The 22,771-nt window shown below is 41.9% G+C and overlaps 1 protein-coding gene across 2 annotated transcripts in view; it reads left to right on the forward strand.

The window, feature by feature from the left end:
* The first annotated feature begins 974 nt into the window (after positions 1 to 974).
* Positions 975 to 22,771, forward strand: part of PCCB (propionyl-CoA carboxylase subunit beta) — a 35,604-nt gene continuing 13,807 nt past the window's right edge. Inside the window, exons 1-7 of one of the 2 annotated variants that reach the window (XM_075760810.1) lie at positions 975 to 1,089; positions 12,537 to 12,656; positions 14,907 to 14,975; positions 16,849 to 16,905; positions 20,248 to 20,361; positions 22,012 to 22,122; positions 22,466 to 22,574. In XM_075760810.1, the coding sequence (XP_075616925.1) occupies positions 12,603 to 12,656; positions 14,907 to 14,975; positions 16,849 to 16,905; positions 20,248 to 20,361; positions 22,012 to 22,122; positions 22,466 to 22,574 (514 nt within the window). In that variant the 5' untranslated portion in view covers positions 975 to 1,089; positions 12,537 to 12,602. Of the gene's footprint in view, positions 1,090 to 10,445; positions 10,706 to 12,536; positions 12,657 to 14,906; positions 14,976 to 16,848; positions 16,906 to 20,247; positions 20,362 to 22,011; positions 22,123 to 22,465; positions 22,575 to 22,771 lie in introns of those variants that run through there. The other variant, XM_075760811.1, reaches the window with a different exon arrangement.

The raw sequence follows: 22,771 nt of genomic DNA on the forward strand, positions 1-22,771 counted from the left end.
ATTCCCCACCTGGCAGTTTTCACACACCCCATGTACAGCCCCTGTGGGCTCACTCAGTGCATCTTCCAGATTAACGTTCATACTACAACACCCCCAAGTATACATTCTCATATACACCTCCCTCTTGCTCCTAACATGACACCTGACATCCAAAGAGTTTTACTAGCTCTGTCTAATTTCTGGATTATACTCCTTTGGGGTATTGTGCATGAGCTGGATTCAGCAGTTGTGATCTGTTCTAGGACCAAACCTCAATCCACAGCATTAACCTGCACTATTCTTACATTTCCTGATAGAGCTAAATAAGTAGGTTTGGATTCCATCTAAGAACAACTGCAATCCTAGCAGGACAGATAATATAAATTCTCTAGAACTGGAAGTAAATATTACTCTTGAAAATTATAGTAATAACTGAATAATCAAATATGAAATGGCAAGAGTAGCAGGACTGACTAGGTCATACCCTTTTGACCAGAAGAAGCCCACAGTGCTTTTTTTTTTTTCCCCCACTATTGCTGGCTGACTCTCAGAATTTGATTTTTCTTCTAGTCAGAGCCTTGAATTGAGGGTCCACGTTTCTAATAGTGCAGTCCAAGAAGCAGATACAATTTTTCCTACCTCTGTTGATTGTTTCTTCTGGTCTGTTAGCATCCCTATTCTGGAGAATGAGTCCTGCTATCCAAACAGATTGGGTTAGGTCCTCAAGTGTTTGTGATCACTAGGACAAATAGAGTGGTAAGACTAAATATTAGGGTCTTCAGTGCACCAACAGGCTCTGCAACCTCTTGCTCCTGCCCTCAGGGCTTTGGCGGCCTGCCTGTGCGTGAGGCCAGCCCTGATGCAGTGCAGCTGTGTGCTCTTGGATCAGGCTGCTGAGAAATAGCCAAACTGTGAGAAGTTTCATCTGGGCCCTCTTTGCTTTGCTTTAGGAGCTGCCTTTAAGTACAAGACCTTACCCTTTGCTGAGCTACACTGCACTTGGCCTGCTGACTTCTTCTTTGATCCTGGACTTGTCTCATTGCTGTGGGCATCTGGCAGTCACTGGGCTCACATCACTACTGCTGGACCTGCTCTGCTCTTCTTATTCAGGTACTGTGGGATTGTTTCTTGTTAGTGACAATACTGCCCCTGCCTGCCTTGCTGTCACCCTCTGCTCCTGGCTCACCCTCCTCTCTGCAGTTGCCACTTTTGGTGCTCCCTGATACTAAAAACCTTGTGGCACAAGTATTGTCACTGTTTGTTTATCTCTCCAGTCTGTGGTGTGTGCTTAATATTGAACAAACCCTGAAACACTCAATAAACTCTTTCACATGCCAGCAGAAGTAACCTTCAGTAGCCATACCCTCTCCTCTGCTGGGAGACTGGCAGAAAGAAGGGCTTAATGTGTGATTCCTCTCGTGTTCCAACTGCTGTGGTTTTATTTCTACTTCCATGCTATGTCTTTCACCTCCCTGAACCTGCCTGCCTTGGGAGACCATTTTAAGAGACCTGTGTAGGAAGCACAGACTCTACTTCAAATTGGTGAAGAACTAGTATTTCCAGAGATCTAGAAGGGGGAGGGGAGAGCACAAAAGAGGACAGATGGGATGTTTATTTAGAAAACTTAATGTGAACAGTATTTTAAAAACCAACCAAAAAACACAAAAACCCAGGCAAAAAGGTTTTCCTTGTGCCTGAAAAGCAGTACAAAACTTTAAACCTGTTTCAACATAGCAAATTCCTTGGTGTTGGGCAGCAAACAAGTGCTGCCTTTTCACTCTGGAGGTTACAGGCTAGTTTTAAGTTAACTCCACAATTGCAGACCTATCCTGGCCCTTCAGCTGAGTTGTCTGACTGACCCGCAGATGACTGTGGTCATGGATCAGTTCAGTCACTTACAGTCTGAGCTTGCGTGCTAATCTTTTGATTTACATACCTTTATCTTTTCAGTAGAAAATGAATCTGAATAAGGGTAGAATAGGGATGTTGTTTCATTTTTCCCGTTCCTATCAACATTCTGACTATGGCTGCACTTGGGAAGAACTAGATATTTCATTTAGATTAGGTTAGAATACAGCCTATGAACTCTGCCAAACACAAATACCTGCACTGATGTCCTAAGTCCTTGGGTGATAGTTTAAGTTTTTGCTTCTTTACCACAGCGCTTGAATGGAATAACCATTTAGATCTCAATGGATGGTTCTTTGTAAATATATTATCTAGAGCATGAGGTGATGAAGGAGCTCCCTGTGTCAAGAGATCCTTCTGTTGTGGAAGTGGTGTATCCTAAAGTGTGTAATTCCTACCGTGATGCATCTTGAGAAAGTCATCAACTGGGAAGATTAAAAAAAAAAAAAAATGGGTCACCATATATACTGCTTCTGAAAGTGTGGGCATGGAGAAACTGGTGGGTTTCTGTTGTTTTGTTGTGGGGTTGGTTTGGGGTTTTTTCTCTTGGCAAACAGAAGACAAATGTCAATGGCAAACTTGCTTTTAATTGCTTGCTTGTTTGATTTGATGTATGTTTCCCTCTGTGTCATTACATTTTGAATATCATGAAAAGAGAGGAAGGATAAGACTGGAGTGACTGTAACAGTTCTAGTGTAGTCAGGGGTGCTTGTGTTTCCTGGGCTGATGTTATTAACGAATTAACAAATCAAACACTACTAAATACAAAATCACAGTAACTACAAAAGAAAGGAACAACATCAAACCTCCCAACAGCTTCTAAGAAAGATAAAGACTGAATTTAGCCAAAAAGGAATCAGAAGGAACTGAAGGTCGTTAGCATAGCTCTGCAAAGCCTGTGGGCCTTTCTGTTAGGTGCTCCATAGCTACCTGCTCACCCTTGTTACCATCCCAATGAGACACAGCTGCAGGGACCTCTCCTGCAATACAAGCTGCATCAATTAACTTGTCTGTGCCTTTTTAATTTTTAATTCTCCCTGCATTTTGTCTCATAGGATTGTCCTTTTAGTTTTGTAACACCCGAATGTCCAAAGGGGCATCCAATGACAACATGGCTTCATGATCCTGATAAAACAGAGCATGCTGGCACTCCCCAGTCCATTGTTTTTGCTTCATATTAACGAATGAACTGTAGACTTTCCTATGATACTATTTTTTTTTTTTCCTCTGCATTCAAAAGTATTTTCATATGTTATTCCAGAGTGGCCACATTTTCTAAAAGGTATTCTAGTTGCTTACTAAAATCATATCAGGATCTCTCCTTGAGAATTGTTATCTTTGAGAAGTTTATGTCTACAATCCCCTGTCTGGGGACATCCTTTTTTTACAGATTATAGGAGTGGCTGCGATGGCCCTTTCCTTCAAGTGGACGTTTGTGTATGAACAAGCCATTCCCTGCTTTTTTTATTTGAGTTTATTTTTGCAAGTATCTTTCTGGGGGAAAAAAGGCATCTACATTATCAAGCATGAGACCTGGAGTAGTACAGTACAACTTGTATCTTTAGTGGTGCCCAGGAATTCCCTGTTATAAGCCAGAAAGTTTCTTACACTGTTGTTGAACATTGTTCGTACAGCATTGTACCTTTCAATGTTTGTTAGGTCCACCAGTTCTTTGCAGCTGTGTGGGTTTTTTTTGGTTGGTTGTTTTGTTGTGGGGGTTTTTTGAACTATCTGCTGCTTTTCAGAAACACCCAACAAATAAAGAAGAATCTGTTTCTGGTTTGGATTTGAGAACGAATATTCCCCAACAACTTTAAGGTCCCTGGGATCTCAGTACAAAACCCACCCACTAAGCCACTGCTGTTATGGGTTTTGCTTATTGTTCTCTACAAGCCAGTCACGCACAATTCACGTACTTCACTTGGGTGATATGTTTAAAGGGAATTTTCATAGGCTGAATTTGTAGGACACGTTTCCCAGCATCTATTATTCAGCACAGCTTTCTCCTTTAGTTCTCCCAGCACTTCACCAATTTGAAACAGGCTAGTGGGTGTAGCTGCCATAGCTTTTCTCCAGCTGTGCGAGCATGCCTGGCCTAATAATTGTTCTATTTGAATCAGCATCAAGTATGGTCATGCATTTTGCATATCATATTAGATCTTTGGTAATCAAGTTCCTCCTGTTGTTATTAAATTGTGTAGGTATAAGTTGAAGTCATAGGGTTGATTTGTGCAACTCTGTCAGATTGATTCCTCCTTTTTTCCAGAACTGGACCTGAGAACTCTTACCAGATGCTAGATGTGTTTGGTGTTGATCTACTTCATATTTATGAAAGTACACTTTTCAGGGTTGTGGTTTTTTTTTTTTCCTTGTAGTGGTATTTATGTGAACTGTGTGAGTAGACTTTGTATTGTGGCTAATGTAAAAAAAATCTGTTTACCTTACCTTTCAAAAGTGTCACGAAACAGATTTCCAGCATGCATTTAGAAGCAGAAGGGTATTGCTAAGAGCTCAATTTCCTCACTGAAGCGGTTTTTTTTTTTTTTTCTGGTGTTGCCAAACAAAGAAATTTAAAGTTCTTCCAGACTTCGCCTCCCCCTGGATGTAGTACCATAAATCCAAAATCAACTATGCTTGTTTAGGCTTGGGGGTTCTTGTTGTTTTCTGTTCATGCCAGGAAAATCTTGGGTCCTCTATCAATTCAGATGTACTACCACTTTAGTCTTGTTCTAGCTCTTACATGTGCTAGCCAGCTCAGGATGATGACTTTCTCCAAATCACATTAATTAAATTTGGACAGCTTATTAAATTGTAATGTTTTAGGGGGGTGGGGTGAGCAAACTCTGTATTTGCATAAGAGCTGGCCACTGAATTTTGCTTCCAGGAGCATTGTTCTCTTTGGTCATCTTCCCAACTGCCCACTGAGCTGTGAGCTCATGCAGGGAGCCCCTCTTTAAGAAAAGTAGATTGTTTTTAGCTTGGTGGTTTGTTTTATTGTTATTTAAGCAGGGATATTCTGAGCTCTCTCCTTTGGATCTTAGTAGTAACTGGATAGAAAAACTGGTGGAAAACACTGGTCTTACTTGTTTCTTGACTGCCTCATTCCCTGTCCAGGCAAGTAAGTATTACCGTGACTTCCTAAAGCTGGCTTCTTAGATCCATATGTCCTCTGTGCAGCCTTTCTTTGACCAAAGCATTTCTGGTGTTCTGTAATGAAAAAACCTTCTGCCTGATGACAGACAGATTGTTAATCCCCTTGCTGCTGCTTATTGAAGCTGGAAGACTACAACTGCCTCTATCAATAGATACTTTATAGTTAGTCCTCTGACAAACACTGGTCTTCTGACCAGCTTTTTTGAGAAACCAATATAGACTGATTATTTCAATATATCAGACAAAGAATATAAAGTTCTCTTTTTTTTTTTAACAATGTAATACCAATAGTTGATTAAAATATACAATTAAGATAATATCTTACCAAGACAATCTCATGGTGTACAGCATGTCTGACATGATCACAGTAGTCACTTCTGGCTTTAGTATCTACAAATCCAGTTTTGGCTTTGTATCTTGTCTGAGGTCTGCTTATTTTTGTGAGTCCCCAGCTCATCTCTAGTGTGAGTTGGTTCAGCACTTGGGCTTCCATGAGTGCAGGAGTTTTGTCAGAACAGGACTTTCACTTTGGTTTGGAACAGCACAAAGCAAGTAGAGATGATCTGGGATTAGCACTAAATATTCAAGCTGATTCTGAGCCAAACTGCTAATGTAGAAATACTGGTTCAGCTCTGCACATATTCCAGTTTAATTTGGGTTTAGTGAGAATGCTGCTGTACATACTTTTCTGGGAACAAGAATCTACCTCTTATACACCTGAGTTACCCCTCTGACTCAACAAATAACTGATACTGATGACCTTGGGCTGTTTCAGGAATACGTATTGATGATGGAACTGGTTTTTATTAACTACTTCTGTTTAACAAAAGTATGCAGAAATTACTATTTGCTTGAACATAGAAAAATAGTAGGAGACTCTTTTCTCATGGTTCAAAGTCCTCTTGCAACTGGATTTCGCCTCAAAATCCTTTCTTTTCTTTCACTGAATTGTATTGTGGGGGCTTCTTGAGGAACTGCCTGGAGAATTTTTGCTTTCTGTTGCATCTCTGAGACAATGTCGAACTTAACAATTCTAACAATATGGGACTGTAAGAATGACTGTGTCAGAACTAAGTCCAGTATCCTGCTTCCAAAAGCAGACAATGACCAATATTAGGGAACGTTAATAATATTGTAAGCATATAGTGTTATTTTCCTAGCATAGTGTCCCAGCAATTTGTGTCTCGGGGACTTCCAAAGACAGCAGTGGCACCTTTGTATTTTATAGTCTTAAATAGATTTCTCCTCCATTGATGTGTCCAGGAGCTTTTCAAACCCTTTTGGTACACAGGGTACCGGTGTAGCTGTGTACCTAAATTCAGCTGTGTGGTATGGAGGAGTACCTCTTTCTTTGTAACAGATCATCCATCTGCCTGTTCCAGCTGAAGCCTATAACGCTTGTGGTGGAATAGCTGGTGAACGGTCAACCTCCAGCCACCGCTTTCATGCCATTCCTGATTTTGCAGGTGTCTGTCATTCTACTTCAGTTGTCCCTTTTCCAGGTTGAGGACTATTCATTTGCTTCTTTTATAGAAGTCACTTCATGCACTCAATCACTGTTTTTTTGTATCTCTGTCTTTCTGGGTGTGTGCGTATATATATGTATACACACTAGAGAATATAGAAAATCATGTATGCCTGTCTTGTTTTCAAAAGCAGGGCACAAAGTGCGACGGAAGACCAGAACAGCATGCTGTATTAGAGATGTAGATTTACCATAGAGGTATTCTGTGGCATAATGTGTTTTCTGGTTTGTTCTCTTTTGTAATCATTACTAATATTCAGTTTGCTTTTTGACCAATATTGAAAATTGAGCTGATGTTTTTGCAGAAGTATTGTGAACCTGTTCCTTTTGGTAACAGACAGTTCAAGGGTCCAACATGTATATATTCTTGGAATTGTCTTTACTAAGTCCCTTTTCCAGATCTTTCACAGGTGGGATGGACAGAATAGGTCCCAACTCAAGGAACAGAAGTTGTCCCAGCTCAAGAGTCCTGTGGGACTTGCTGGTAAAATTGTTTCACTGTGAAAATTCATTTTTTTACTCTTTATTTCCTAAAAACCTGTTCCACTCATGACAGTACCTTCCTCTTCATCCAATGACAACTTAGTTTCAAGAGCTTCTGATAAGGGACATTCTCAAAGGCCTCTGGAAATCCTAGTAATTATATGAACTGAATCTCCCTTGTGTATGTTTGACTTCATTAAATAATGGCACTAGATCTGCATGGCATGAATTTCTGCACAAAACCTGTGTCAACTCCTCCTCAGTATGTCCTATTTATTTATATGTTCACTAATACTGGGTGTGGGGTTTTGGTGTAGGTGGTTTGTTGTTTTTGGGGTTTTTTTTTTGCTATTTTGCTTCATAATTCATATTGGATTACAGGTTTATAGTTTTCTTAAATGCCTTAATGCCTGCCTTAAAAATTGGCATTGCAATAGTCACCTGCCATATGAGTTTTTAGTAAGAGACTTGATATTTAAGCTAGTTCATCTCTAAATTATCTTACAACACTAAGGTGAAAACAATTTGATCCTGGAGACTTGTTAGGATTAGTGTTAATGATTTGTTCTATTACTTATTCTCCTACTCTTCAGGGTGAAAGAACCTCCCATGTATCCCTTCATCAAATAACAAACAGGTTTTTTGGCACATATATCTTCTCAAGTTCCTTTGCACTGAATTCAGATGTAAAACAAAACAAAAAATATTTTTTTTTCTGCAATGGTTTTATAGTCTCTAAGAAATCCCGTTAATCTTGATTTGTCTCATTGCCAGATTCTCTGGCATGCTTCCATTTCCTCATGTATTTGAAAAAGAATTTACTAGTTTTCATACTTCTAGCAAGTTGTTCCTAAAAGTATTTTTTGGCCTCTTCACTCTGTTTTTACATGTAACCTGCAACAGTTTACAATTGTTTTCCCCGTACTCCTCTATTGGGCAGAACTTCAACTATTTGAAGAATGCCTTTTTGCTTCTAGTAACCCTCGCTGCCATGCTGTTGAGGCATGCCAACTTTCTCTTCCAGGACGGGGTCTTTTTGAAACCTCTCTGTTCCCAGAATGCAGATTTCTAACTTTATTGCATGCGATCAATGTTCTGAATAGTGGTAGCTTTAATTTCCAAAGTCGCAGATTTGCTCTTCACATTTATTTTTAATGAAGAAGCTATTGTAGCCAGCCTGAATGATACTTAACCAACCTGCAGAATAGAAGTATTTCCCACTAAGGGACAGTGGAAGCTTTTGCTTTAAACATCCCCTGCTGTTTCCTGCTTGGGCTATTTTGTCATCAGGGAGAACCTATGCTTCCAGGTTTTTGAATGAGCCTGACTGGGGAGCGTCAAGTGCCTATTTAGCTGCTGCAGAGGAGCAGCTATCTCACAGACAGGCAGGAATGCACCTAACATCTTCCAGTTACTCTGTCTGGAGGGAGGGGGCTGGAAACTTCACAGGCTGAAACAGTCTCATGCTAGGTAGGGTGTGGACTGAGGTACTCAAGGTACTCAACCTTGTCTTGGTCTTCACTGACAAGATCTCCCCAGACCTTTGTGCCTAGAGGCAGGGTTCAAGGAGAGGGGCTACCAGTAGAGGATGATGATTGAGTCAGCAGTTACTGAGAAAAATGGACACATACAGTTTGGGGGACCAGACAGGATGACCCAAGTGTGCTGAAAGAGCTGGCAGGCGTCATAGAGAGGCCACTGTCATCTTTGAAAGATCATGGAGATCAGGGGAGATCCCCGGTGACTAGTGAAAGGCTGGTGTTACAACCATCCACAAAAAAGAGTGGGGAGGATGATCCAAGGGACTGTAAGGCAGTCAGCCTCAATTTGGTCTCTGAGGAGAACTGTGGAGCAAGTCTTCTTGATGCCTTTTTTGGGCATGTGAAGGAGAAGGTGGCTGGGAATAGCTAGCATAGATTAACCAAGGGTAAATCATGTGTGACCAACCTCAGTGCCTTCTAATGGTGAGATGACTAGTTCTGTGGATGAGGGAAGAGCAATGGATGTCATCGACCTTGACTTGGGCAAGGTTTTTGACAGGATCTCTTACCATACAGTTGTATCTGGGTTGAGACATTGTAGTGAGGAGGGATAGCAGCATGGTGAGGGGCTGGAGCACTTTTCCCCAGGAGGAGAGGCTGAGGGACTGGCCTTTATCTTTGTTGGCCTGAAGAAGAGAAGACTTTGGGGACACTGCTAATAGCTGCTTTCTGATACTGAAGAGCCTGTCTCCTCACTAACCTCTCTTTATTGAAGTGCATAATCAGATGTCCTAAACTGAAACGGGGCGGATTCCCCGTGAGGCCAGTCAGGCACTGTAACAGGGACTGGGAAAGGTAAGTGTCTGTCCTTGCAGACTCTTATGATCCAGCTGACAAAGCCCTGAGAACACTGGTATGAATTCAGCGTTGACTCTGCTCTGAGTAGGAGGCTGGACTGGAGCCTGAGAGCCATTCCAAAATGAATTATTGTATGACAGCTTGTATATGCTATGTAATCCAAGAATTTCCATTCTTGGAGATTCTTCTTCAGACTTACCCTTGTGGTACCTACAGGGCCATGTTCATGTCCTTCTTCATAGGGCAATGTTCACCTAGTACTACTTCAGTTCTTTTCAACTGACAGGTTGTCTCTTGGTGGTCAGTATCTGAGGTGGGCAATGGGTAACAATTAAATTGTCTGGTATACAGATGGCTGTGTTTGCAAACCAGAGAACTGACTGGGAGCTGATGACATCAAATCTCCGGATTGCAGATATGCTGCAGTTAGGTCACTTGGTCTGTGCAATGTGTATTCCCTGAACACCCTAATCCACTCCCTTTTTACGGGCTCTTTATTTTCTTCACCCTTATGAAAGTGTGCTATGACAAGAAGCAGATTGCCTGTTAATATGAGGAGGCAGAGAATCAGTGCCTGTGTATCACAAGGACAGCGTCTTCGTAACAAATACTTTCTAACACTCATACGAAAGAGAGGGCAGCTAATCTTGGGAGTTTAACACTTTGCTTGCTACCCTCGCTTCTGAAATTTAAGTTTTCCAAATTCCCAGTGGCTTTTCCAAAGCCAAGAGTGTATCCCCACAAAAGAGGAAACGTAAAGGAAGAGTCGATGTGTTTTCACACTGGTCTGTCAGACAGCCTCTCTGCGCAAAGACAAAAGCGATTAACAATTGGGCTGAGGAAATCTCGGGCTGCCTGTCAGGCAGCTGCCTGTTTGTGCGCAGGGCCTGAGGAGGAGGCGGAGGCAGGTGCCAGGGCTGCGCCCACCCAGCCGCTCCCCCTTCTCAGGCCTCCCGGCCAGGACAGGACCGTGTCTACAAGGACGGGCCGGGCCACCCCGGAGGCCCGTCGTCCGCGCCCTCCCCGAAACCGAGCGGCGGCGGGGAGCCCGGCCGCCGTACAGCGCCGCCTCGCTCCGGGCCAGGCCCGCCGGGCCGCGCGCAGGCGCCGTTGCCGCCACCGCTGCCTGGCTCGCGACATGGCGGCGCTGCGCGTGCTGCGGCGAGCGGCGGGGGCGCCGCTGTGCCGGGCCACCTCGGGGGGCCGCTGGGTCACCTCCGGCCGCCGCCCGCCCTCCGTGCCCGAGCGCATCGAGGAGAAGCGCCGCGCCGCGCTGCTCGGCGGCGGCCAGGGCCGCATCGACGCGCAGCACAAGCGGGTGAGCCGCGGGCTGCGGGGAGAACAGTCCCTTCCCCGCCGCCCCCACGGCGGAGCCTCGGCCCGGCCGTCCCACCGCTGCCGGGCTCCTTAACGGGGAGCTTCCGCTTCGCGACAGGCACGGCGGGGAAGGGAGGGGTAGTCCCAGCGGCCTCACCAGACGCCGGCCTAGGACCCGCTGTCCCCAGGGTAGGCAGGGAACCGTGCCGCGCCGCGGGCACGGCTCAGACGGCCTCCCGCGGTCAGAGCCGGAAATCGCTGGAGTGCTGGGAACCCGGGGCGCCTTTGCGTTTCAGTTGCAGAGGCCCTTTTGCGGGGGAGTTTTACTGAAGTGGCATTACAGACTGCGTTACTTGTTACTCCAGGCAGAAAAAAAGAAATCACATCAGCTTTTGTTACTAAGGTTTGCTGTAATGCACGAGTACGAAGGGTAGCACAGACGAAAGTTGTAACTTCTGTCTATCATGTGATGGTAAGTTCTAGGTTGCTTCACACTTCATTGAGCTTGGAGGTGTGCCATCCAGCACAGCTTCATCTTTTACACTGTTGTTGCAAATCTAAGCTGATCTTCTGAGAGATGAAAGCAAAGAGCTAGAAGAGTGGAAGTAAGGCAGAGGAAAAGACAGATGGGAAGGATGGCAACAGCTGGATTTTTAGTTTCTTACCTCTGTTGTTCAGAATTTAGGCAGTGCTGAGGGTGGATACAACATAGTTTTCTGTTTATTGTTTCTTGCTGGGATGTTCTGTTTATTGTTTCTTGCTTCTGTTCAGAGCAAGGACCTAGCGGTACCACAATGGCTTGTAGGCATCAAGGAGATAGCAATAGTCATTCACGTGAAGACCGCAAAAGATCGGTTCGCCCATCAGCAGTTTCCTTCCCGCAGTTATACAACATCTGAAAAGAGTTAGCCTCACTGGGTTACGTTTAGGACACTGACATACCAATATGCAAGCATTTCTGTGTGTCTAGGGGCCTCAAGCATCTTACATTGTGTTTTACATGAATTAAATCTGTGGCTTACATTAGTCTTTCCTGCATTTGTTGATTTTTCATGAACTTTTTGACCTACTGGTCAGAAGATTTGCAGAGAAGCCAAGGTATGTTTTAACATCATGTTGAGGTAGGGTCACACCATCCCCTTAAGAAGACAACCCAGGTGCCCTGACCTTTGTAGGCAGATACTTACCTGGGTTGGAAATAACAAATTTGTTTGAAAGGTTAATAAAAAAAGAACTTTGTGATCATTTATTACTGCATGGCATCATTAGTACTGAGCAAGGGACACACATATCTCTTCAACCGATTGTGTTCTTGGCCCTTACTTTACTTTTGCCTATACCAATGTCCAACAGAAAAAAGAACAAAAGGATTTTGTCAGAAGTTTCCTGCAGGCTGTCCTATTTCCTTTTTCTTCTTGCTGCAGTCAAATATCGAGTGTGGTGAATTGAGTCTTGAACTCAGTAAGGACTGGTTTAGCTGTGGAAGGGTGCCATGTTTAAGAATAGAACAAAGGCCTTAATGGTGGCACTTAAATGTGTAGGCAAAAATAGCTGTGATGCTCTTCTATCTTGTTGAAAAGACTCTGAGATTGTTTCCTTCATCTTGTGGTAGTGCTGCTCCAATAGTCAGCCTTCTTTTCAAAGTCTGGCTTGCATTATGTTTGTTTTTAAGGAGGATAATCACTATATAGGCTATTTCTAGTTTTGGGGGCACACAATTGCTTAATGGGCCGACATGAGGCTATGTTTGATTAAACTCTATCTGCTGGTGGTCAGTAAACAGAGCCAGAACCACCTGATGGCTGTATTAATTGTTGCTTGCTCCATTTCAGGGAAAGCTGACAGCAAGAGAACGAATTCTTCTGCTCTTGGACCCCGACAGTTTTGATGAATATGACATGTTTGTGGAACACAGATGTTCTGACTTTGGGATGGACTCTGATAAGAATAAGGTATTTCTGTTTCATAAAACTCGTGTTTCTTTGTCCTCTGCTGTTTAGCCAGCCAGCTGGTTGAAAATAGGCTCTTCTGTTCACATGTAATCTCTTTGTTTTGCAAATTTCCTTTTATTACTCTCAGTTTCCATTTAACAGCTTACATGGTTTACTTTCACATTGTCCAAACTTGATACCTTTTTTTATAAGGTCACCTGTTTTGCTCAAACACCTCCCCGGATATTGTCTTAGATTTGTATTTTAAATAACAGAGGAGGGCTGCAGAGCTTTTTTGTTACAACTTTGTCAGTCAAGTCGGATATGAAGAACAAATATGGGTAGATACTTCTGCCTCCCTACAGGTAACATTAGAGCTAGAGAATGAAATAACTCAGATCTGTATTTATGCCTGCCAAACTACAAAGTCGTAAAATCATTTAGGGCCTTAAAATCTGATATATTTGCAAATTCAAGCATTCATACTGGTCTGTTAGCAAGTTGCAGTCTGCTTGCTTCTGCAGTTTTCAGATACACAACCTTGTATCTTAAACCAACATGGTACATGAGGCTCATCATGTAGAGGAAAAATCTGTGGCTTCCCCACGTCTCTCACCATAACATTGATGCCTGATAAATCACTACATGGGAAAAGTATTTTGTTGCAATTTGATACAGAAAGGACCAACAAACATGCTGAGATATGTAGGTGGCCAGTGCAGATGCGCCTGTTCAATGTGAATCTTCTTGTAGCAAAGGGCCCTATTTGCTGTGGAGTATTCTGGTTTGCAGTGCGATGTGAAGCCGCTCCATATGCGCCACTGCCCCGTACTGCATATAACAACTACAACTTCTGTTTATGCGGTTATTAAACCAGTTTGTCAGTTTTTAGTCCTTCCAAGTTGCAGGGCTGCATCCTATGGATGAGGCTTTAGCAGGCTTCCACAGTGAGCAACTGGGTCATTGGGAACCAGCAAAGGTGAAGGATTTGTTTTTGTTTTGGTAGACATGAGACTGATGGGACTTAGTGCTGGGAATACTAGACCTTCTCCTCTCTCGCTGAGTGTAGGAGCAAATATCTTCTCTAAGTAATTTTTCACTCTGTTCCCCAGCAAACTGAAATAACTGGTGTGTTGTCTCTCGTCATACTACTCAACACTGCATCCCACAGTGCTGATAACAAATTGTTGTTTCTGAAAATAGGAGCAGCAGCAAAGCTCTGAGAGTGACAAGAGGGTTAATTTTTTCCTTGTCCTTCAGAATTCACCTTTCAGTGAGCTGCAGATTGTGTTTACAGAGCAGTTTCACAACAGATGACCTAACTGTGGCCAGTGAGCTGGAATACTAGTTTACCATTGAATTTCTCTGAGTTCCTGGAACTTTCTGAAGGTAGGGTGAGACTTGTGCTCATATCCAGGCCACTCTACAGACTACTTGGGCTTTTAGGAGTCATCTGTGTGAGACTGTGGCTAGAACTACAGGTGTGTTTCCTGCTGTTCTGTGTGCCAAGAACCAAGACTTGTAAGCAGCGCTGTCTCTGCGGCCTGAGAAGAGTCCCCAGGCTGGTATGACCTTCCTGAGAAGAGATCATCTTGAGCATAAATGGTCCTTAGAGTGCATGATATATTATTTTTTTTATTTTTTTAATGCCTGGAATTCCTTTATGACAGCCCAATAAAATTCCTTTTCTATTGTTGCCTTGAAAGACTTCTATGTATTTCCTTTAGTAAAAAGTGAGACAACATAGATAAGTAGATTTTAAGATTCACAGGCTCCTTTTCCTCTTCCAGCTCTTTCTTCTTCCCTTATTTACAGAGTGAAAAATGGGACAGGTCAAGTTGAAGTAGTTGAGGTGACTGTAATTACATTTTGTTGACCTTTTCAGGGTTGTTTTTTTTTTCCCCTGTATCAGCACCTCAAGAAAGGTTTGTGTGCTGTGTCCATTCTTTCAAAACCAGCAGGTGGTCCTAACAAAAGGTATATCTTGTCTCTAAGGACATGATTTGCCTTAACTCCAGATGTGCTGAAATTTGAAGGGAAACTGCAAAATTCACTAATCTTTACACTAAAACACAACTAATACGTGATATTACCTCTAGTTTTCCTTTCCAGGGCTGGGGGAAATCGGGATGCAGCCGCCACTGCAAACATGAAAGACCAGTCCTCTCAGAGAATCAGTCTTTGCTTTGACTTAGTCTAAGTTTGTGAATTTTTTAATGGATGTCATTGCTGATTACTATTTTTAATGAATTTATTTGTTTTTTAATGCAGTATCCAGGAGACAGCGTGGTGACTGGCCGCGGACGGATTAATGGGAGACTGGCTTATGTTTTCAGTCAGGTATGATTTTGCTGCTTGTTTTTTAAATAGCGTGAACGTATCCCTTGAAATAGAGTCACAATAGTTCAGTGTGGCCATGTAGTAATGTACCTGTTTAGCTTCTACCAATAACCATAAGATAGACATAACATCCTGTGGGAAGAAGCAGGGCACCTTCGTACAAGAAGCGGCAAAAAAGCATTTCTAAAAACTTTGGACGATAGATGCAGTTGTGACAAGGGTGAGATGAAGAGTGAAGAATGCAGGGCTGGTGGGAATGTTTTCAAAAAACCAAACCGTTACTACTTCAGGGTAATATAATTGGATATTGATATGCTGAGGGACTGGAGGAGTCCCCTAAAACCACATTTTTGATAACCAAGAAGTGAATTGGCGGAGAAGTCACCAAGCACTGTGTGCTTAAAGCAATTGCAAGTTCTGACTCTGTCCCTGCAGTTGGACTCTGTCCCTGCAGTTGGATGTGTGCGAATGCAGGTGTCTGTGGAGGGCTTTGCGAGGTCTGAGAACCATCTTCTGGGTTTCAAGCTGCAGAATAGGAGCTGTTTGCTGGAGGTGTCGACTGGAATTGCAATGAGTGGAATTCATGATAGAGGGCACTTGAGCAACCTGGAATCATTTCTCGGGTTCAAACTCTCTGATTAGTTGAAGGGAGTGTGATAGATAGCATATAAATAGATAAAATATACTTTTTATGTTAAAATATACTTTTCATATTAAAGTAAAAATTTTTTAGAGGAAACACCATAGGTAGACATTTATTTTGGTTAGTCTTAACACAGTGAAAGAAAGGCTTTCTTTCAGATCATTGGTAACTGCTTCTCTGTTCTGGGCCACAAAGTAGCCTTTGTTCAACTTGCTATGGTGGCCAAAATAATTGTTACTGTGTGACCTTGGAGCAAGTCCTACAGCCTGCCTTTTTTGTCTTATGTAGTTCTTCCAAGGTAGGACACTATTGTGTGGGCCTGAACATAAGATAGGAGCCAAACACAGACCTTAATTTTAGAACAACACAAGTAGAGAACAGTTTTTGTATTTAAAGAATTTAAATGTGCCCCTTCATGATACTTTTTTTTTTTTAAATACATGTATGTTTAAATATAAAGACCTTTTCCCCCTCCAAATCGAGCTGCTACATGAGATGTTCCTTCCTTTTTGGTTCAACTACTAGTCAAAGTCATGCTGTTTTCTGTCCGCACGGTTTTTAGGGCTTCTTTGAGGGTCAGGCTTGGTGGGAGTGCATCAGAGAAACTCCCCACAAGTTGGCTCTGGGTGCTGTTGGTGCCAGTAGGTGTCAATATCCGCTTTCTTTTCTGGACCACTCCCAGGGCCTTGTGTTGCTTGTTCAAGATCTTGCTGCTCAGGCCCAGGGGCAGCACTAACATTCAGTTTTCGCTGACAGTTCCTGCAGCACTCATAAAAGAACAATCAACCCTTGAAGCATAACTCATGAATATACAACGATGGCATATTTTCACATTTTGATTTCTGCCTGTTTACAGGCATATCTTACTGCTGCCCCTTGCAGTGGGACCCTCCTCGCAGGTGAAATTTCTCCTGACTAATCCAGTATTGATAATGTCCATGAAAGAGGAACATACCTTTATAGAGAATGTTTCTGTGAAGGAGGAAAAAAAAACGTACATAGTAAATTCATTATCTTAACATAGAATCCACTGGCAAATGCATATAAAAGACCTTTTTGCTTTTATAGAAGGTTTGGATTGAACAGGATTGATCTGCGGGCTGTAGTAAGGGAGTCAGGTTGTTTTGGAGCAGCAAACCAAATATAGAGCATTGTAGGATTAGACTGTTTACATGCAATGTTTTACTGAAATGATTGTTTCCCTAATCTGAAAATTTGTTTTCCCTCCAGGATTTTACTGTATTTGGAGGTAGTTTATCTGGAGCTCATGCCCAGAAGATCTGTAAGGTAGGACTTCACAGGAGAAGATAAACAAAAAAAAAAATTATTTTTTTTTTCCAATCTGTTGTGTTAATAACTTTGGAGAAAATGATTTGTGACTGACTTTAGTGGAGTATGTCATGACAACCTGAAAACGTCTGTCTCCTCATGTCAGTTGAGATGTCAAAGCACAGGTGAGCAGAGAGGTATTCTTTGGAAGCTTTTCAAGTGTAAGAGAGCTTTTCCAAGTAATACTTGCTTTGTTTAAATTGTTGCCTTTTCTGTTGTGCTACAAAAGACCAGAGATTTGTAAAGTACAAATATAAATTAACTAGCTGTTGTCTACTGGAGAAATGTGAAATGACTTGGGAGAAACTGTTTCCTATAAACAGTGCTATGTGGAAGTGTGTAATATTTAGAAAAAGCGAATGTAACAAGTAAACAATCTGAAGATAAACAGTTTTACAACTTGGAGGTCACCTTGATACTCAGAGCTTCTGTTACCAGGCGCTTGTGGCTATTTATTCTCATTTGTCTGCTTGTCTCGTTGGAAAAGCTGGTGTTTGAATCCCATGGGCAAGGAGGACAAGAACTTTTGCAGGCATAAGTGTTCAGTGGTATGGGCTTGTGACAATTTCCTGAATTTTCTTGCCAGGGAATCGGAAACAAGGTTTTTGGTGCGCAAGGCCTCTTCCCCTGATGGAAATAACAACTTTTTGGCATAGACTCCTCGGCGAGGAGGTATAAAGCTAGAAAACACAAAGACTTTGGTATGGAAAATAACTATTTGGCTTTACCAAGCCTTGATATTGGGAAAAACTTGGTATTACCCTTTCACATTGGAGCTTTGCAGTGTCTCTTTGTATTGGGGAAGGATGTAATGGTACTGGAATGATGGAATGCTTTCTACTGTTTTTTTGATCTCTTATTTCTAAAGAAGCTGGGAGAGTGCTGGTAGCAGAACTAGAAAACAATGTGAGTCCTTCCTAGTTGGTACTGTTCTTGGTTGGCATCAGTGTCAGTGGTAGGTTCCAGAGGTTGAAGGCTCTGGGTGCATCAATTGCTTTGGGGCTCAGAGTCTCTGAGGCTGTAGCCTGGGTAGTGGAGAGCTCAAAAAAGACTGGCTGGGTGGTGTGCTATCTGTCTCACTTCTCTTGTTCTTATTGGACTGAATTCTGGGAAGAAGAAATTTGTGCTGAGAGAGAGATCTTGGCTCCTGCAAACCTTATTGGTGGCTTAGGGGGTGTAAAATGCCCTGGAACATGGAAGTGAAATTGTTCTCCCTTAGCTGGACTTCCCTGGGGATCTGCCCCTTTAGTGGTAATCATTTCCCATGTGGGATTCTTTCTTGGAGTTGCTGAGAGGTAGCAGTGTTTGGCATCTTGCAGCAAAGCTCCAAGTTAGGTAGGTCTGGGCTACAGATTGCATGTTACTTTTGCAGAAGAGCCTTGTGGTCTTTCAGACCACATTAAATGCCTGTAATGGTTTCCCTGAAGCAACAGAGATTTAGTGTGGCTCTTTTGAGTAATAGGTGCCCGCTTGTGGTGGGGAACACTTTAAAGCCTCATGTGCTTATATGATGTCATGTTTCAAGACAATTGTTAAGTCCACGAGATGAAGAAAAGTGTTTTTGAGAATGAATCCTGCAATGTTCCCTACAAGTACTGGTATAGCAAAACCAAAAAAGTCTGGTCTCAAATATATGAATACATTTTCAGTAGTCTGAACGTGCATATTGATGCATGTTTTAGGAAGAACTTGTCTGGAAAAGCCTTGAAATAAATAATTAATCCATATATAAGTCCCTGGAAAACAGCAAAATGTGGCAGTGAACTTATTTCACTAGCCTGTCCTTATAGGATAACAGGCCTTCCAGGAAAAAACAATAAATGTCAACTCAACTGACTTTTAAGGCAACATTCAATAATGCCTTGTGTAATGCTCACGTAAGCAAACGAGGCCACTCATGGCTCACAGAGCCTGTTTGCAATCCACACAGATGCTTTTTAAATGTGGGACTGCATTTAAATTGTAAAGTCACTCTGTGTGTCTGCCACATGGCTATTTCACATTCTAAATGGACGTCCAGGCACAAAGTGTGAAGAACCCCTGTTTTACATTGAATGACTACAAGTAGGACCAAAGCTGCTTTAGAACTATACAGGGATAGCTATCGCCAATTCATGTTCAGGCTGAAAGTCTCATACTCTGAAGATACTCCTGCTTTGAATGGGACCAAGTAGGGTTGTTGTGTTTCTAGGCAACATAAAATTTAAAGTTGATGCTGCAAGCACCCTGAAAGACAGGACTGAAGTTTTAGAAATCTTAAGAAGTTAAAGACTGTCCAAAACAAGATACAATTCTGTAACAATGATTGAAAGGACTAATACCAGGCAGGGAAGGCAACTTTGAAATTCAAAATGGGGATTGACTGACAATGTGTAGTTCTACAGGAAATTATTTAGGAGCTAAAGCAGATGTTAATGTTAAAGCAGATCTTAACATAATATACCTGTGCTGTAGTATTATGAAAATGGTAAACATTTTACTAGGATCTTATAACCAGAAATATTTTACGTAAGGAATGTAACGAATTCAATCCTCCCACTTAAGCCTCTGTGGAGTACTGCGTATGATGTTGAGGCAAGTAACCAAAATGATCAGAGATCTAGAAAATAGGATGTAGAAAGAACAGCGTGACTGAATTAGTCAAGAAACATGAAGGGAAATAAGAAGGCTGCAGGGAGAGTTGAGGTACCTGAATGTTTATGAAGGTGTAGGCAAAGTACCTAATTGCTCTCCATGTCTACTATATATTAAGACAGAAGTAATGTTTCTAAATTTCCAGAGGAAAGATTTAGTTTAGTCTTCTCAAAGAACTTCTAAGAAGGATAATCAAGCATTAGAATATACTGCTTAGAGAGATTACACAATCACCACTGCAATAAACTTTTTAAGATGAGATTAGACGTATATGAGGGAGTGTTTAAGGTTCATCTTCTTATGAACAGAGATAGATTGGACCTCTCTGGTCCAAACTCCTGTGATCGTGTCACTTGGCACAGGGTTTAGATAATGCAGTGTGAGTATGGAGGTGCACAGCTACTAAGGCACATTAATATTAAAGGTCATGAGAGGGATTAAATGTGAATCTTTTAGCCTCCAGTCTGAAGAGTCAAAACATGATACCCCAGAGGGCAGTTAGTGCCTGCGATAGTTAATACAAACGAAGAAGCTGAGCGCTGTATAGGCAGTTCACATTCTGACACGTGTGGACTTTTTTCTAGGGGATGTACATTTTGGGGGTTGGTTGCTTTGGGATTTTTAGCTTCGCTAGGTCAGTAATGAGGAGTTTGTATTCATCACCAGGTCATGGATCAAGCTGCCATGGTTGGAGCACCTGTGATTGGGCTGAATGATTCTGGAGGAGCCCGTATCCAGGAGGGAGTGGAGTCCTTGGCAGGCTATGCAGATATATTTTTGGTAAGTAGGCTGTTGGATGACCAGGAGGAAGCTTGGCAGCCGCTGAGATGGACAAAGTCTTTCTTTACTTAAATCTGTGTTTGTAAGTAAACTTTTAGGTTATCATCATCATATGTCAGCCCGTGTTACTTGTAGATAAAGCAGCATATATGAGAGCTTGAGAGACCTGGACTGTCCTCTTGGTTCTCTTGCTGGCTTTGGGCAAATTACTGTACTTCTTAGTTCCATTTACCCATGTGTTAAACAAAGTAATGCTGAGCCTTGTAAAACATTGTGATCCAATGAAAAGATCTGTAGGAGATGCACTATGTAGTGAGCTTTGTCTTCGGGATGAAAGAATAGACAATTTGCTTAACTGGAAGAAAACCCCAAACAACTATATTTAATTTTCTGATTCACACTAACGTATAGATTGCCTGTGATGGGATGTAATTTCTCTTGAGTGTTTATCTGTTTGTCTGAGACAGGTGGACATGCTGTAATTCAGAGGGTGTTTTGTTAGGTGGCTGATGGTTGTGATCCACCACCAGCTGTCTCTGTGTCTCCTATGAAATACAGACATGTTAAGAATTTCACACAGCAGATTTGTTTTCAATAGGGCTGAGAAAAGGTGAAAGATTTCCACTGCAGAAAGAGAGGCTTAAAGTAAATCAAACACTATGTAATTGAAGAAAACTTGAAAAACTTGGATCAGAAACTCCAAGTGCCGTGTTCTGTCAAGATGGTAGGTCAGTGGGGAAAAAAAGTTGTTTGGTTTTTTTTGGTTTTTTTTTTTTTTTTTAAAAAAAAGGCAAGTCAGAGGTTTATGCAGTACAATGTTAACCTTACCATTTGGGGACATCCCATACTGATTGGACTGGTGAAAATTTTATGTTTCTACAGTGTTTTTGTAGCTAATGCAAGAATTTTTGCTCTAGACACACTACTGATTGTTTTGTCACTGAAATGACGTTATTTTATGAGCCTACCAAAATATACAGTTTTAAGTGCACAAAACATAAACGTGATTGTGCTTTCAGTAGGAGTGTGAGCAGGTGGGATGACAAGTTAGTCGGATGCTAAGAGTCTCTTGGATTAGTGCAATCTGGGATGATGCAATTGACAGTTACAGAAGTCAATTCTAATCCAGTTGAGCAATGAGCAAGGTAAACGTTTTTTTGGACGACATGCCATCCATGTTGGTAGACAACAGTAATTCACCACTGTGTAAAACTCAAGCTGGTGCAGGAATCTAATTTTTAAAAGAATCTCTGCCACAGTTGGTTAGTAAAGCTTAATTCTACTTCTGAGCAATAGCGTACCTATATGTTCAAATTTCAGATACATACACTTCTCACCACTCCAGGCTCGGTGAAGTTTTTGCCCCTACAGCATCTGTTGAGGTCACACATTCCATCGTCCTTTGCAGTCATTGCATGGTATGTGAAACCAAAAATTACGGGAACAGAAAGAAGCAAAACAGTAGCAACAAAATTATTTTGGTTCTGTTTCCATCAAAACATTGTCTCCAGGTATTTGTCTCCCAGTAAATAAAGCAAGCTGTGCTCTCCTGTTTGTGATTTGTGAATTCTTGTAGAATCTGAGCAGAGACTTGAAGATGCACTTTTTGGATAAAATTAAATGTCTTTTTTTTTTTTTTTTCTGTTGCAGAGAAATGTTCTGTGTTCCGGGGTAGTTCCACAGATCTCCCTCATTATGGGTCCTTGTGCTGGTGGAGCTGTGTATTCACCTGCTTTAACTGATTTCACATTCATGGTGAAGGTAAGGGTATATCCTGACCTGCTGCTGGCAGCATTGATCAGACACAAACTGACCCCACATGAAGGTGGTGGTTTTGTTTTATTTTTTGAGATGGTCTCCTGCTTGGATTAGCTTATTTTTCATGAAAAGTCAGGAGTAACATTCCCAAGTAACCTGTCGATAATTGCATTTTCTGTGGATTTTTAATATGACACATTAAGTATTTTTACGAAATTCGTCCCTATGTTGAACTGTTTCCTTATTTTGGGGAAAGTCTGTAGAGATTGTGGCTTTTCCTTAGGTGCTTTTGCAGCTTCGGTCTGGCATTTACTGTGACCTTTTTTTTTCTTTTTTCCCTCCTCAGGATACATCCTACCTATTCATCACTGGCCCAGATGTAGTTAAGTCTGTTACCAATGAAGATGTCACCCAAGAGCAGCTTGGGGGTGCGAAGACGCACACTGCTGTATCCGGTGAGAGCTGGGTAGTTTACTTAATGTACTAACTGTTCTTTAAAGTAAATGAGATAGCTTTTCTAGCTAAACAGCTGATTGTCTAATGCAGATTTTTGTACTTGTGTGTCGCTTGAGTCTAAGTGATAGAACTCTACTTAGGCACAGGATCTTACTCTGTATAGGGCTCTCTTGCTGGTCCTTTTTAGTAATGGAAA

The sequence above is a fragment of the Balearica regulorum genome, chromosome 9, assembly GCF_011004875.1.
Source record: "Balearica regulorum gibbericeps isolate bBalReg1 chromosome 9, bBalReg1.pri, whole genome shotgun sequence".
Lineage (NCBI taxonomy): Eukaryota > Metazoa > Chordata > Aves > Gruiformes > Gruidae > Balearica > Balearica regulorum.